At 41.6% G+C, this 14,017-nt stretch overlaps 3 protein-coding genes across 3 annotated transcripts; 2 read left to right on the top strand and 1 right to left on the bottom strand.

Annotated features, from left to right (window-relative positions):
• The first annotated feature begins 2,299 nt into the window (after positions 1-2,299).
• LOC6034102 (protein SCO1 homolog, mitochondrial) lies at positions 2,300-3,419 on the top strand. The gene is made up of 2 exons (XM_001844423.2): positions 2,300-2,744; positions 2,810-3,419. The coding sequence occupies exons 1-2, from the start codon at positions 2,507-2,509 to the stop codon at positions 3,364-3,366; spliced, it is 795 nt and encodes a 264-aa protein (XP_001844475.1). The 5' UTR covers positions 2,300-2,506; the 3' UTR covers positions 3,367-3,419.
• Positions 3,403-5,180, bottom strand: LOC6034101 (syntaxin-5). The gene is made up of 3 exons (XM_001844422.2): positions 4,438-5,180; positions 4,091-4,371; positions 3,403-4,028 (listed from the first exon to the last, which is right to left on the bottom strand). The coding sequence occupies exons 1-3, from the start codon at positions 4,961-4,963 to the stop codon at positions 3,552-3,554; spliced, it is 1,284 nt and encodes a 427-aa protein (XP_001844474.1). The 5' UTR covers positions 4,964-5,180; the 3' UTR covers positions 3,403-3,551.
• Positions 5,181-12,247: 7,067 nt separating this feature from the next.
• LOC119767894 (transmembrane protein 147) lies at positions 12,248-13,344 on the top strand. The gene is made up of 3 exons (XM_038257772.1): positions 12,248-12,455; positions 12,547-12,685; positions 12,748-13,344. Exons 1-3 carry the CDS (start codon positions 12,379-12,381, stop codon positions 13,216-13,218), a joined length of 687 nt encoding a protein of 228 aa, XP_038113700.1. The 5' UTR covers positions 12,248-12,378; the 3' UTR covers positions 13,219-13,344.
• Positions 13,345-14,017: the final 673 nt, after the last annotated feature.

Raw genomic sequence — 14,017 nt, 5'->3', positions numbered from 1 at the left:
ATTGGGAAATTAGGATATCAGGAAACTAGGAAGTAAAGAAGTTAGGAAATTAGGAATATAGGAAATCAGGAAATTAGGAAGTTAGGAAATTAGGAAACTAGGAGTTTAGGAAGCTAGGAAGTTAAGAAAATAGGAAATGTGGAAATATGGAAATTAGAATATTCGGAAATTAGGAAATTATAAAATAAGGCTGGTACAAATTGGGTACAAATGTTTAATTTTTTTCTTGAATTCTTAAATTCTTAAAATTTTTAATTCTTAAATGATTAAATTCTTAAATGTTTAAATTCTTAAATTCAGAAACTCTGAAATTCTTAATTTTTCATTCTAGATTTTATTAATTTCGGAAGAAATAGAGTTTTTGATTGTTATAATTTCGACGATTTCGTAAATTTGTATCTACGAATTTCTATACTTCCGATTTTTTAAACATTTGAAATTTCGACTTGTACATTCTTTCCGAATTTTAACATTTTTGAGATATTGAATTTATAAAAACTTTAATATTAAAATTATTATTCAATTCTGCATATTTTTAATTTTGAATTTCCAAATTTCAGAGTTTTTTGTTGAAATTTTCTTTATTATCTTTAAAAAAAATGTTATTTGAAATTTCTGAAATGTTTGTGTTTTCATATTTTTGAATTTGTTGTTTGGTTGGATTTCAAAATGTCAGATTATAGATGTATTTTCAGTAAGAACATAGATTTTTGTATGATTATTGTAAAGTTTAATTTCACTCTGATTTACTTCATTTTGGTCCCGCGAGTGTGGATCAATCGGACAGCGCAGACTCGTAATCCAGAGTACTGGTTGGTACTAAATAGCAATAAATAGTTGGTGACACGATGGCCGACATCTATATAGACAACTTCTTTTTTTTACTCCATTTCGACCAAAAAACTACATCTGTCTTTTTAATTTAAATATTCTGCATTTTGAGATTCGGCGGGAATTATTATTATTATATCCAATTAATACAAAATTATTTAAAACGTTTTATCAGTCGCAATCAAAAAGGAAAATTACAATTCTTCGATTTTTTCATTAAAACATATTACAAACAAGCACCGCGCGAAGAAACGTTAAACGCGATCTTTCCGTTTCTGTTACTTTTCAGCTGCGTACCGCTTAAGAAAAATCTTTTCGTGGGCGTTTTTTTATATGGAGTTTTGCGTTCCTTCCGCTCAGCATACAGTCATCCCACATACCTATTCGGAACACCCACAAATTCGGAACACTTTTATGATAATTTGTCAATAGCATGCCAAAAGTAGCTTTTCTGTCGACCTTATAAGGTTAAATAGTTAACTATTTTTAGAACCTTCATTTGGACATTATCTTGCTATTTCACTAGTAAAAGTAGGACTTTTGGAACAAAAAACATCATTCCAAGACTATTTTGTCCAAAGCAGCAAAACACTGCCTCCAAATGGCCTGTTTCATAATTGTGGGATGTTATTGTGCCTCCCACAATAGAGCTTTATGACGTTTCGCGTACGCACACTAGCGCACCATTTGGTTTTGCTGGCTGACAAAATTTAACCTCACTTTATTTTCGTGTACGTATACGCAATACATACGTACGTAGAATGCTCTATTGTGGAACACCTGAATTTAACTGATATTTTCACAAAAAAAAAGTTATCAAACCATGTATAAAACATCACTAAGCTTGAGTTTCATTGGTTTCAGTGTGTGAAGTCATTATTTGGTAATAAATATGTTCTCCTGGAGAAATACAAAGTTTGTTTACATTCGTAAAAAAAAAAGTGTTTTGAATTTGTGGATTTCAAGGGTCAAAGTAATTCTTCAAAAACTTCATATAAAAGTTAAAATTTGCAGATGTTCGATACATCATTCGAAAGATCGCAAAGAAAGCTTTCAAATGAAGGTAGAAGCGAAACATTAAGTTCAATTATCGATTTGCTATGATTTTTTGAACAGTGGCCAATCTGGAAACCGTTCCGAATATGTGGGATGACAGTACAAGCCTTAATGGAAAAATAAAATCAAGCTGCCGAAGGCCGATCGGGGCAAAGCATAACACAGAAAATCAACCCACTGAGATTTTCTCGAAATAGCAGGTTAGCAGGTATCGCTCTTGTTAAATGTTGTTACTGATTTCCAACTTCGTCAACGGCATGCTTAAAAATCTCGATTCAACTTGCAATATTTTTGTCTTCAAAATCCCAATCTGTGCCTTCATTATGTGATAACGCCTCGTGCGTTACGAAAAAAAAAATAACGCCAGCGTGCGTTGCGTAATCTCCACCCGACCCTTTCATGTTTTTCTTCGCGTGTGTTTGACAGTCCGTTTTCGGATTTTTTGAAGTTGTGCAATGCGTCGCGGAACAGTTTCTGAACATCTTTTTAGGTTGTGCCGCTGATACAAGAGGAACCGGTGAAACAACGCGAGCTTTAGGGCGCATTTCCCAACCCTTGCATTAGTACTCTTCGCGTCAACTACCAGTATTTGAAAAAAAAGCCATTTACAAACTCGACCATGTCGAAGCTACTGGCACGCCTACTGACTCAGCAGAACCGCAGCCGGATCGCGACCGGAACGAAAAGCTGCTGGCAAATGCGCCAGGCATCGACTGGTGCTGGTGGCGGGGGTGGCAGGACGTCCGACCCAATGAAGGGCAAGGGACCCATCACGTGGAAAAGCTTTGCGCTGATTGCGACGGCCGGCCTCGGCGGGCTGGGCTTCATGTGGTACGTCAAGGATGAGAAGGAACAGGGTGAGTGGGAGTTGGGTTTTGGTGGGATCATTTGTTTGACTGATTTTGGGTGCTTTTTTTTGCAGCTCTGATGCGCGAGAGGAAGCGCCAGCTGGGCAAGGCAGCTATCGGTGGTGCGTGGGAGTTGGTTGATGCGGAGGGCAATGTGCGGAAGTCGGCCGATTTTGTTGGCCAGTGGCTGCTGATTTACTTTGGCTTCACGCACTGTCCCGACATTTGTCCGGACGAGCTGGAGAAGATGGCAGCGGTGGTGGACGGGCTGGCCAAGGTGGAAGAGGCCGATACGATCCAGCCGTTGTTCATTACAGTTGACCCGGTGCGGGACACGCGGGAAATCGTCGGCAAGTACGTGAAAGAGTTCCACCCGCGGCTTCTTGGGCTGACGGGAACCGTGGACCAGATTGCGCGAGTGTGCAAAGCATTCCGAGTGTACTTCAGTGCGGGGCCGAAGGATCAGGACGAGGATTACATTGTTGACCACACGATTATTATGTACCTCTGTGACCCGCAAGGACAGTTTGTCGACTACTACGGGATCAACCGCGATAAGGAACAGATCAAGAGCTCTATCCTCATTAATATGGCCAAGTACAAGCAGATGCACAAAACGTCTTGGTTTTAAGATTGTTTCGTTTAGAGAAGAATAAAACGCGAGTCAAACTGTATAAAAGATTATAGCTTTTATTTGTATTAATAACCGTGTTAAATATGTACATCAAGAAATTAACCCTTTTCAATTGCTAGTACTAGCGCGTGCTCGATTCGAAAGAAAGGACAAGTAATACCAACACTTCGTGCAGCAGCTGCTCAGGCCAAAAATATAACGAAGAATATGAAAAACAGTATCAGAATGCCAAAGATTTTTATCATCAACCAGCGGTTCTTGGTCACCGACTGGAAGTACTTCAAAATCTCGCCGTGAGCCGCTTCCACGTTCATCTCCACGTCCTGAAGATTGGTGTCGATTCGCTCGACCATTTCTTCCTGCTCCTTGACCATGTGGGCCAGCTGTTGGAAAATTCCGCCCAACTCGACGATCGTGCTTTCAATGTTCTGCATCGTTTCGGCGCGCTCCTGCACGTAACTGTCCGATTCGTCGTACAGCACGAGCTGCTGTTGCTGTTGCTGCTGCTGAAGCAGTGGGGCTCGCTCCGAGTTGGACCCACCGGGGGCGTTCATATCGATGCTGATCTGGTCCTGCTGCTCCTGAAGCAGCAAGCTACCCTGCGTCGAGCCACGCATCGTCGACGGTGGCAAACTGCTCGAGATTGGGCCCTGACTGAACTGTAAAAGAGGACAAACGTTAGTAACATAGAGTCACACTAGTCATCTTCACCCCAACCAACCTGATCCCGTCGCGTTTTTTGCTGTTTGAGATTTTCCGTTCGCACCTCCAGCACCTGCTTAAAGTCGGAACTCATGTTGGCGAGCTTGGCCTGCAGCGCGACCACCATGTTTGAGGAATGTGAGAGCAAATGCTTCCCGGTCGTGGACTTGCGCTGCGACTTGGACACGTCCTGCAGCCGCGCAATCTGCTGGTTCAGCGAGTTCAAATCGCCCTTGATGATGTACGTCAGCTCCTGGATCTCGGCCGGCCGGTCGTCAAACAGGGTTTTACGTTTGGCCACTAAAAATACATAAAAATCCCATCAAATCCGACTCCAAACCCAAGTTCCCTTTAAAAAAAACTCACGCATCGTCAGCTTCTCCAGCTTCGTATAAGTGCTGGCAATGTTCTTCCCGATGTGCTTGGCGATCATCATAAACTCCGAGTAGCTCTGGAGCTGCTTGGCCTTGCGCGGATCGCGCACATTGACCGCCCGCTGAATGTTCCGGCCCTGCAGCGACCGAATCGCGTTCGCAAACTCTGTCGATCTGTCCCGCGCAGTCATGATGAATTCCGGTTCGTCGTCGTCGTCCTCGCGTTCCTGCTCGTCAAAATAGTTTCCCCCACCGACGGAATAACCAACCTGTGGCGGTGCCTGTGGTCCCGGAGACGACAATCCGGTTCCAAACGAGTGGCCAGCGGAAATGACGCTTGAGATAAACTTTTGCGGAATCGACGGCAACCAGCTGCTGGCGGAGCCCCCGTTCGCCTGCGGATATTTGGGCTTTTCCTTGTATTCTTGCACCGGTGGTTCAACCGTGTCCCCACCACCTATCGTGACCACTGAAAACGACTCGTTTGCTGCTTCTTCCGGAATACGACGTCGATGCATCGCATAATCATCACCACAAAAATCAAAACATTAGCGATTGGGGATCGGAAGGGAAACTTTGCTGCACTTGTTTTCGTCAAATATCCATTCGGGTTATTTATCGCGCAACGGGCAATCGATCACAGTTTGTTGTAGCACTAAAATGTACAATAAAATCTTTATATTTTTTCACAAAATTTTAGCAAAATGACGTGGAAGGTTGTCGAACAGAAAAATTTCTTGCCTTGACATTTCCCAATTTCTTTCTTCACAGTGATCCCTGCGACTGATGATGGCAGGATCTGTCAACATCGAAAGGGTCATGCATAAACTACGGAAAGTGCTGCAGACTGTTGGAATGTGTTGATTCTTTTCTGCAGAAAGGTTTTTATTCACGATCAAAAACCCTTTCTGGGCACTTTTTTTTTTGACAAAGAACTTTGTCCTAAGGGCACTGTCTACGGGTGTCAATCCAAAATTTCGCGAAGCGAAAGTGTAACGATTTGTGTAATCGTTTAAACGCTTATATCTTCCACCCAATTCAAGCAATCTGCATGCTTTATCCACCAAACGAAAGGGGAAGTCTTAAATTGCAAGTAGACTACCTCACAAAGTTGATAAAACTTTGTTAAATTCGCAATTCGCAATTCGCAATTTTCAGTGTAAGAACGGGCCTTGACCGATCTTATGCACTAGGTTCCCGACGAACACGCACTGCCCTTACACCTACATCTCACCCTTGCTCTGAGTCAGTACGAGCAGCACGCTAGAACACGCTTTGAGTGTTCGTGCCAGGCATGCACACCTTCTTTTCCGGTTACGCATTTTAACTCGGCCGGGGGTGGTACATTACGTAGGGTTTGATCACAGACAAACAGACGTGAATCATCATTGATTTTATCAAAAAATCCATCGTTTACCAAAGAAAGTTCGAAATTGGGCTGCACACTAGCGCTATCTGCAGTCCTGTTGCGAAAACATCATCATTTCGATAAACCAAATTAAGCGTGTACCCATTTTTCGCTCTAAGCGTGTACGAATGAAAACTGACAGGTGTTTGTTTATGTTTGCTGTCGATTTTGTTTTCTCATTCTATGCCCAGAAAATTCGCAAAAGATGGGCTGGAAAGTTGAATAATCTTGCTAAACTCCCATCATAATAACATTCCACATAGTATTCCGCAGCATGTTCTGCCCCGTGACCTGCAGTTTTGTTTAGGAAATAAGATGAGAACCGGTGTGATGGGCAAGTCGCGTAAGATTGAATAAAACTGATCGCAGGTTGCGTATTGTTATCTTCCAAGCTAATCCAACTGGCTGTGCCGGGTGTGGGCATGTAAAAGGGTTGGAGGTTCCGATTTAGTTTTAGCGGAGTGGCAATATCATTAGTTCATGTTACAGTGAAAAAATAGCCACGGTGCCAAGGCGAATGGGTTGCTTCAGATTCAAGGTCTTCAAGGGAACAACCTAGGAAATAGCATTTATACTGGCGGATTTCACCAAATTATGAGCATGTTTAACTGATGTCGGTCGGACGAAAAAACCAATGCAGCTGCTAGAGGTGAAGGGGAGTGGAAGTCCATCAATTAAATTGTGTTAAACTGATTTATTCTTTTACATATCCTGTTTTCAAAATGTTCAGTTAATCTACTCTGGACTGCCTTGAACTCCAGTGTCGTGTCTTTGTCTCCTCCTCCAAGTCTCTTTACCAAACAACAGATCGTTGGTCAAGATGTCATCGACCGAAAGTCACACTTCTACCATATCGAATTATTTCAAGAAAATCTACCGCAGTTAACCAAATCAAATTAACAATGCAACATTGGTTTTTCTCCCCACGTGTTGGCTATAAAGAAAACATTGCACACACACACGGTGATGCACTGAAACGTCAAAGGGCCAAGGGATACGGTGGCGCCACCGACGACGTTCGTGTCTTGTTGCGGTACTACGGCATCCATTTTTTGACTGATTTGAATTTGAAATGACGGTTTTAGTTGGCGATGGTTTGAAAAAGAGTTGCACGTCTGTTTGTCTGTGGTTTGATGTAAGTATAAGCGCCTAACCATTTATAGTGTGCCTATCAACTTTCATTATAGCAAAAACTGTTTTATTTTTAGTTTGAATTCAAAAACTAGTTGTTATTTACTGTGTTTTGTATTCTCCTGAAATCTTCCCTATTGTTGAGTCTGTTTATCTGTTGCTATTTCTTTTGTCGCGGTGTTTTGTTACAATTTTTGATCCTAAGCATTTTATAAAAGTTTTTCAAAAGTACAATAGTAATATTTGTGTTAATTCTTTGATCACTCCAAAAATTGAGTAAGGGCTCGAACCTCATTTGTTTGAAGAAAAGGGTGAAGATTGAAAACAATGGACAGTGAAAGAAATATACTATTTGAAGAATCAATAGTAAAAGAAAGATAGTAATTTATGAAGTAGATAAATAAATTAACAATAATTAATAAATAGAGGTAACAAACAAGCTTAGATTGTATTGAGGGCAATTTATAGGGCAAATGAAAAATTATTCAAATAGATAAATAAAGAAAAGGCAGATGATAACAAAATTGACATCGCTGCCAAATTAAGGGAAAGCAGAAAGTATGTTACAGCAGCATCAATTGGTAAAATAGAGTGAAAAAGCGTTGAGAAATAAGAGAATCAAATGAGTAAAATCGAAATCAAATGGAGGATAGTAAACAGAAGCCGCGTTAGAAAATCAGTGAAGCAAAATAAACAGAAGATAGGTGGTAGCTGAGAATGAAGAGAAGAGAAACCCCGTTGTGCGATGTTTCAGGTACATCCACAGCAGTTGACTCAACATACTGCGAATCAAAACAATACCGTCTACAATCACAAATTACTTCCCTTTCCCACATTGTCGCGCCCCTTTCTTTTAGCCGTCTCGACTTTGACTTTGGTCAAAGGTTTACGATCCGTTTCCACAGGCCACCAGCTAGGTCATCATGAAAACCAAGCCAACGTGGAGGTAAGAAAATAGGACACTTGCAAGGAACCAGAGCTATACTGTCTTGATCAAGTATGATCTAACAGGACTACGGACGTAGTCAGTGACGCTCCTTCCAGGATGTTCCTCGCCTGAGCGTCAACTGAAGAGGTATCATCAGCATCATTCGCACTTGGCCTGCATAAAACTTTGTTAAAGTACTCAAAAGTTAAGATGAAAAATAAAAATTCAGACCGGGAAAATCCCGGTCGCTGATTGGTTGAGCGCAACCTTTCCCGAACACATTAATCAGATTCAAGTATCTAGCACTTAGCAAATTTTGCTCTCTGCCACTGCTTCGAAAGCGTCGAGCCTTCACAGCCAAGCGAGGTTATAAAAGAGCGCCGTGCCGCCGGTTGAAGCTCAAACGAGTCCGAAGCTTTGCACGAGGAGGATCGAGAAGCAGCAGCAGCACAGTAGAGCCGCCGAGAGGAAGGAGAGAATTGAAAAATTGGAAAGAGAGGCAGAGCAGGCGCGGGAGGGAAAATTGCCGGCAACTTGGAGTGTCATCATCGCATGGTTTTATCATCGTCATAAGACGTTAAAATGGCCCTTTTCAGGGCCAATTCACACGAAAGAGTATTCTTTAAAAATCTGGTTGGGTACGGTAGTGAGTGTTTGTGTGTGCGGAAGGGAAATCGAGTGGCAAGTTTGGGGCTTGAAAGAGCACCAAATTATCAACGCATACACACAAACGCGGGCTGGGGAGCTTCATTTGTGTGCGCCTGGTTTCTGCCGTGCAACTACCCTTCACGAGTTTGCTCATCCGATCGATCTTGGGGAAAATCGATTTTCGATATTAGTGTGGTTCTGCGAACACAATTTTAGTGTGGTTTACTACACACACACACATACACACACGAGCAAATCCACAGTCGATGGCGCTTTCTTGCTACAAATACACTTGCAACGCACTGTTTGGTGCTCTAGGTGGTGTGTACACTGAAAGAAAGGCACATAGTAATGTTACATGTTTTCCACATGAATCTGCCCCATTCGACTTGTCATGTGAGTATCATGTGTAAATCACATAGAAAATTTTCATCGCGTGCACCGGTAAATTCAAGTGAAATTCTCATCGAAATTAAATGAAAAACACGCGAAATTCACATGTAATCACACATGCATGTCACGTGAAATTCTTTTGAAGATGAAATGGATAGCACCCCAAAATGTTTGTTTTTCTGCAGGTTAAAAAAGAATAAAGACAACACTCATTTTCAAAATTTGTATTTTATTTATCATATTGTATTGCATTTTTAATAACTATAACAAAACAAAAACACAACTTGGCAAAGCCAGTTGGATCACACTAACACAACAAAATAAATAAAAAAACACAAATAAATCTCTTGCGTTGCCGCATAGAGTAATCTACATGCGTATGTATTGCGTGTACGTACACGAAAAAAAAGTGAGGTTAAATTTTGTCCGGCCAGCAAAATCAAATGGTGCGCTAGTGTGCGTACATGAAACGTCATAAAGCTCTATTGTTAAGTCCACGCTTGCAGTTCCTCAGTCACTGGCCACCGAATGTTCCTTCGGGCATTTTTGGACACTGTGCACTCTCAAAGATTTGTCCGAAGTCGGTTCACTGCGGACTGGACACTCCAGAAATCGATTAAATGAGAAAAATGATATAGAAAAAGTTGTTATTTTAGCATTTTTTTTTTGATAATTAATATGCTTACCGTGATCAACTCCGATTCTTCATGAATTTTAATATTAAAATCCTAGTTTTAACAAATTAAAACTCTTGGGGCTCGGGACGAGCTCTGAACGTGCCGTTCTCCTTCTCGCCATCTTGCTCAATGAATTTCCGAAAAAATAAGACACTTGACTTTCAAATTCAAAACATACAATTTTAACGTGGTTTCCACCTAACTATCAAGGGGAAAAGACTGATGGGGCCAATCCAAGAGAAAATCACTTGACTCCAACGTGAACACCATGCGAAAAAAGAATGAAATGGTTTCCGCTAGCAATCAGCTGTTTTCAAATGATTATCACATCCATATGACCTGAAAATAATGTAAGGGTCAAAGGAAAAACATATGAATTCATCGTGTAGGTTTTTGAAGCAGCTCACGTGGAAAAGCATTTGAATTTGCTATGTTGGTTTCTTTCAGTGTAGTATGTGTAAAGAGAATGAATAAAAAGATCGGAACCCAATTTTTTGCGAAGCGAAATCGTTACGTGGCGATTTCCCCTCTTCGCAGACTTCCCCTCCTTTTCCTTCACGCTGATTGGTTGAACAAACCTTTCCCGATCATCCTCTCCGAGAGACGTGAGATTGATGTATCTAAAATCATCTCCACTCAAGCTCATAATTTTCTGACAGCCGAGGAGTCAACATCGAGTGGCAGTTGCAGAATCAGAAGGGACAGCAGAAATTTCCCCCGGTCAAAGACGTGGAGAGGTCGCCGAAATGGCTCGGGCCGTCGCAGGAACGGGACGGATTGTCGCTGCAGGCCATCAAGGAAGAACGTTAGGGACCGATGTGGTCAAGCTGCTGATCCCGGAAGGCTCCGGTTAACGGCATCAAGAAGGGGTCTCCGTGTTGATCGAGAACCAGTTCCCTTTGGGTCAAGTTGGTTGTGGTTGCGATAAAGTTTATGGTTTTTGATACTGGACATGAAATTTAACATTTCGACAGTCGTGACCGCAATCCGGAGTGGCTGGAGGCCCCGCGGATGTTCCGATGAGGGGACATTTGCCGAACCATAAGAGTTAGGGCAATATGGGTATCAAACTTTATGGTTTTTGATACTGGACAAAAAATCTGACATTTCAGCAGTAGTGACCACAATCCGGAGGCCCCGGGGATGTTCCGGTGGGGGGACATTTCCCGAACTATAAGAGTTGAGGCAATATGGGTATCAAACTTCATGGTTTTTGATACTGGACATGAAATTTGAAATTTCGGAAGTATTGGCTACAATCCGGAGTGGCCGGAGGCCCCGCGGATGTTCCGATGAGGGGACATTTGCCAAACCATAAGAGTTAGGGCAATATGGGTATCAAACTTTATGGTTTTTGATACTGCACATGCATCTGACCATTATCTGAAGTTACGCAGTTAAAATAAATCGCTTATTTTACGCAGGAAGTAATAAATCGATTACTGCGATTGCCTTTTTATTGTGCCGCGGCGAAATTCTGTTTCTGGAAATATAGAATAACTATTTCGAATTCAATTAGAGCCCTTGAAAGATCAGTTTTAATGTTTGCTGTTGAAATTTACTTTGCTGCCGCCAATTGCTTGCAACAGCCTTGCAAAAACATTTCCGCATCTTGATAACTTTCGAGTGGTGAGGGAAAGTCGATTGATTTCACCTTGATTTCTATTGCAGCTCCATTTGCAATTTCCGTCCCCTTAGTTCGATAAGACGTTGATATTATGTCTTAAAACTATTCACAAAAGAGTTGTCTTATGTAATTATAAGGGAATCATGGGGAAATTTGGACCGGACATTCTTATCGAAAATTTCAACAATCATCTTGAAAAGTTCTTTGTCATACTGGTCATGTGTAACATAACCACCTGCACCTTTTTCATTTTAATCAGCAAAAAAAAAAAGTATTGACAACACAACTATGGTCCCCTTGGAACGAGCTGTCAAGTAGAACCTTTTCTGTGAAGAAGGGCCCCGAAGTTATTTTTTTAAATTGATTTAAAAATCAATTTAAATCCTTTGCGGTCGCACAAAGTATCATTGTACTTAAAAAATAAGCTTTATCGTTGTGAACAAAAACATCACAAGTTTAAACTCAATTCTAGGACCCCATTGGCGATATGCATAAACTAAAGGGCTTTTCAGGTAGAGGATGATTCCGATGACTCATGATCCACACCTGTGCATGAGCTCAATTATTTGTCGTGCAACGCGAGTCGGCGGGTTAAAATTGTGTATTTCTAAACATTTTTTTAAAGAATTATTAATGATTCTAAAATGCTTGTCATCATTAACACAGCAATGACTATTTTGATTTATACTATTCGTCATTTTCAAATGTTTGGCTAAACAATCTAATGTCCACTGCCCTCTGAGAATTGCAACGATCCGATCAGTCTGATGGTTGAATAAAATCGGGGTGACAAAAAGCCGATCGGGGCGTTCCTTTTCTTAGAGGGCGATCCATGGGTTGGACTGGAAAATCTTTGGGAAAATCTCGGTAGGTTTTGTTTTTAACTGATTTCTGCAAGCAAACATAAGTCTGCAAACTCGCTGGTGATTAAATAAATCAACCGTATTTTTTCAGTGTGGCAGTCGAAGAAGAAAAAACCTCCTCAGTCACAGGGCGTAGAAATGTCATGTCACCTTTTCGGTGAGGAAAAGGTCTTGCTGGACGTGCCTGATCGAGGAAAAATCTATTTTTTGATTAAAAGTTTGATAATTCACTAGAAATTTTCACAGTTTTGGTGCAAAATGACGTTATACCATTTCGGAAACTGTGTGGCTCTGGTTTATGTGCCCTACTACATGACCTACAAATATTCCGGGCTGTAAGTATGATGGCTTATTTTGGTTCGAACTTTTAGTCATTAATTTAATTAACCCAATTTCCACGGATAACCTGACCCTCTCCCTTCACAGATCCGAATATGGTGCATTCTGGAAGTGCATCCAGGCAGGTGGAATCTACATCTTTACTCAGCTATGCAAGATGTTGGTTTTGGCCACCTTCTTCCCGGATGCCCTGCTAGCAGGTGACGATCAGTTCAGTGTGGTTGCGGTAAGTTGAAGTAGTTCGGGTGGTCTTCAAGACTGTTCTTAATCCTGCTATATTCTTTGCAGGAATTCCTCCGTTGTAGTGTAGATCTCGTGGACCTGCTCGGGTTGGCGTTCGTCCTGTCGAAGATTCCCGGCAAAGGCCACAGCAAACTTATAACCGCCGGACTTGGCTGGGCCACGGCCGAAGTGATTCTGTCACGTGGACTGATGCTTTGGGTCGGTGCTCGCGGGGCGGAATTCTCCTGGATCTACATCCAACGCTGCCTGGAATCGAACATTCTTCTCGTTCAACATCTCACGACCGCTACGCTGCTGTGGCTGTTTTCCCGTCACGATCTGGAGAAAAAGTTCGTCCCGCTGGTGATTGCGCTGCTCATTGCGATCTCGTTCCGTGGCGTTTGGCTCGAGGGTACCCTGCAGGCTCTGTCTGCCGGGCCCTGGTTCGGGCTGTCGCTGAAGGCACTCATCACCGCGGCCATCGGATTCGTGACGCTGCACGTGTACTCCGGGCTGGCGCAATCCATTGGACTTTAAAAAAGTTTCTTTTTGGGTTTTCTTTTTTGTGTGTAGAAGACGTGTCCAATTACGTTTCTTGTAACTGGGTTCAGTGTTGGGTTTCAGCGAAAAATAAATTATTTCTCCCATAGTAGACAAACACAACTCATGCTTCCGTTGATTCAAGTGAACATGCCATTTTATTCTTTAATAGGGTGGTCTACAAACTGCTTCAGTTTTTACCTGAGAAGGGCACCTTTTCTCAGTACTAAGATCTTCATTGAATTTGGAAAAAAACTTTCCCGAAAATACCATCTTTTTAGGTTTTTTTTTTGTTGTTGCTAAAAAGTTATTAGCTTCCGAAGATGACCAGTTTTACGCGGCCGGCTCAAAGGGACTAGAAAACCTGAGTTAACACTGACCTACAAAATGACTGTGGAAGCCAGAAGTTTTGGGTCCTCAGAAACACATCTGGAGTTTTTTTTTTAAAGGTCCAATAAACCAAATTTCCAGTTTTTACTTTTTGGGTGTTTTTGAAACCGTCTTGAGTCAGGGGTATTAAAAAAACACCCAAAAATCAAAAATTAAAATTTGGTTTATTGGACCTTTCTAAAAAAAAAGTTCTAGAGGTGCACTTTGATTTTTTTTTTTAATATTTAGTCAGGGTCGAATGGGTTTTCTCCAATGTTTGTATGGAAAATTGGGTCTTAAAATGAAGCTTAGATTGCTGATATAATTGTTTACTGTGACAAAGCTTATTTTTCAGAGTACAATGACTCTTTGAACGAGGATTTTTAATTCAATTTTGAAAAAATAAACTTCACGGCCCCTTGACAGG

The sequence above is a fragment of the Culex quinquefasciatus genome, chromosome 2 (assembly GCF_015732765.1).
Source record: "Culex quinquefasciatus strain JHB chromosome 2, VPISU_Cqui_1.0_pri_paternal, whole genome shotgun sequence".
Taxonomy (NCBI): Eukaryota; Metazoa; Arthropoda; class Insecta; order Diptera; family Culicidae; genus Culex; species Culex quinquefasciatus.
Note: the sequence above shows the minus strand (reverse complement) of the source record. Positions and strands in the feature narration are given on the sequence as shown.

Excerpts from the sequence above, each read along its gene's own strand:
- LOC6034102 (XM_001844423.2), top strand. The coding sequence starts at position 2,507 with ATGTCGAAGCTACTGGCACGCCTACTGACTCAGCAGAACCGCAGCCGG. Across the intron at positions 2,745-2,809 it reads CAAGGATGAGAAGGAACAGG|CTCTGATGCGCGAGAGGAAG; the intron begins GTGAGTGGGAGT and ends TTTTTTTTGCAG.
- LOC6034101 (XM_001844422.2), bottom strand. The coding sequence starts at position 4,963 with ATGCATCGACGTCGTATTCCGGAAGAAGCAGCAAACGAGTCGTTTTCA. Across the intron at positions 4,372-4,437 it reads GCTGGAGAAGCTGACGATGC|TGGCCAAACGTAAAACCCTG; the intron begins GTGAGTTTTTTT and ends ATGTATTTTTAG. Across the intron at positions 4,029-4,090 it reads AAAAAACGCGACGGGATCAG|TTCAGTCAGGGCCCAATCTC; the intron begins GTTGGTTGGGGT and ends CCTCTTTTACAG.
- LOC119767894 (XM_038257772.1), top strand. The coding sequence starts at position 12,379 with ATGACGTTATACCATTTCGGAAACTGTGTGGCTCTGGTTTATGTGCCC. Across the intron at positions 12,456-12,546 it reads ACCTACAAATATTCCGGGCT|ATCCGAATATGGTGCATTCT; the intron begins GTAAGTATGATG and ends CTCCCTTCACAG. Across the intron at positions 12,686-12,747 it reads ATCAGTTCAGTGTGGTTGCG|GAATTCCTCCGTTGTAGTGT; the intron begins GTAAGTTGAAGT and ends TATTCTTTGCAG.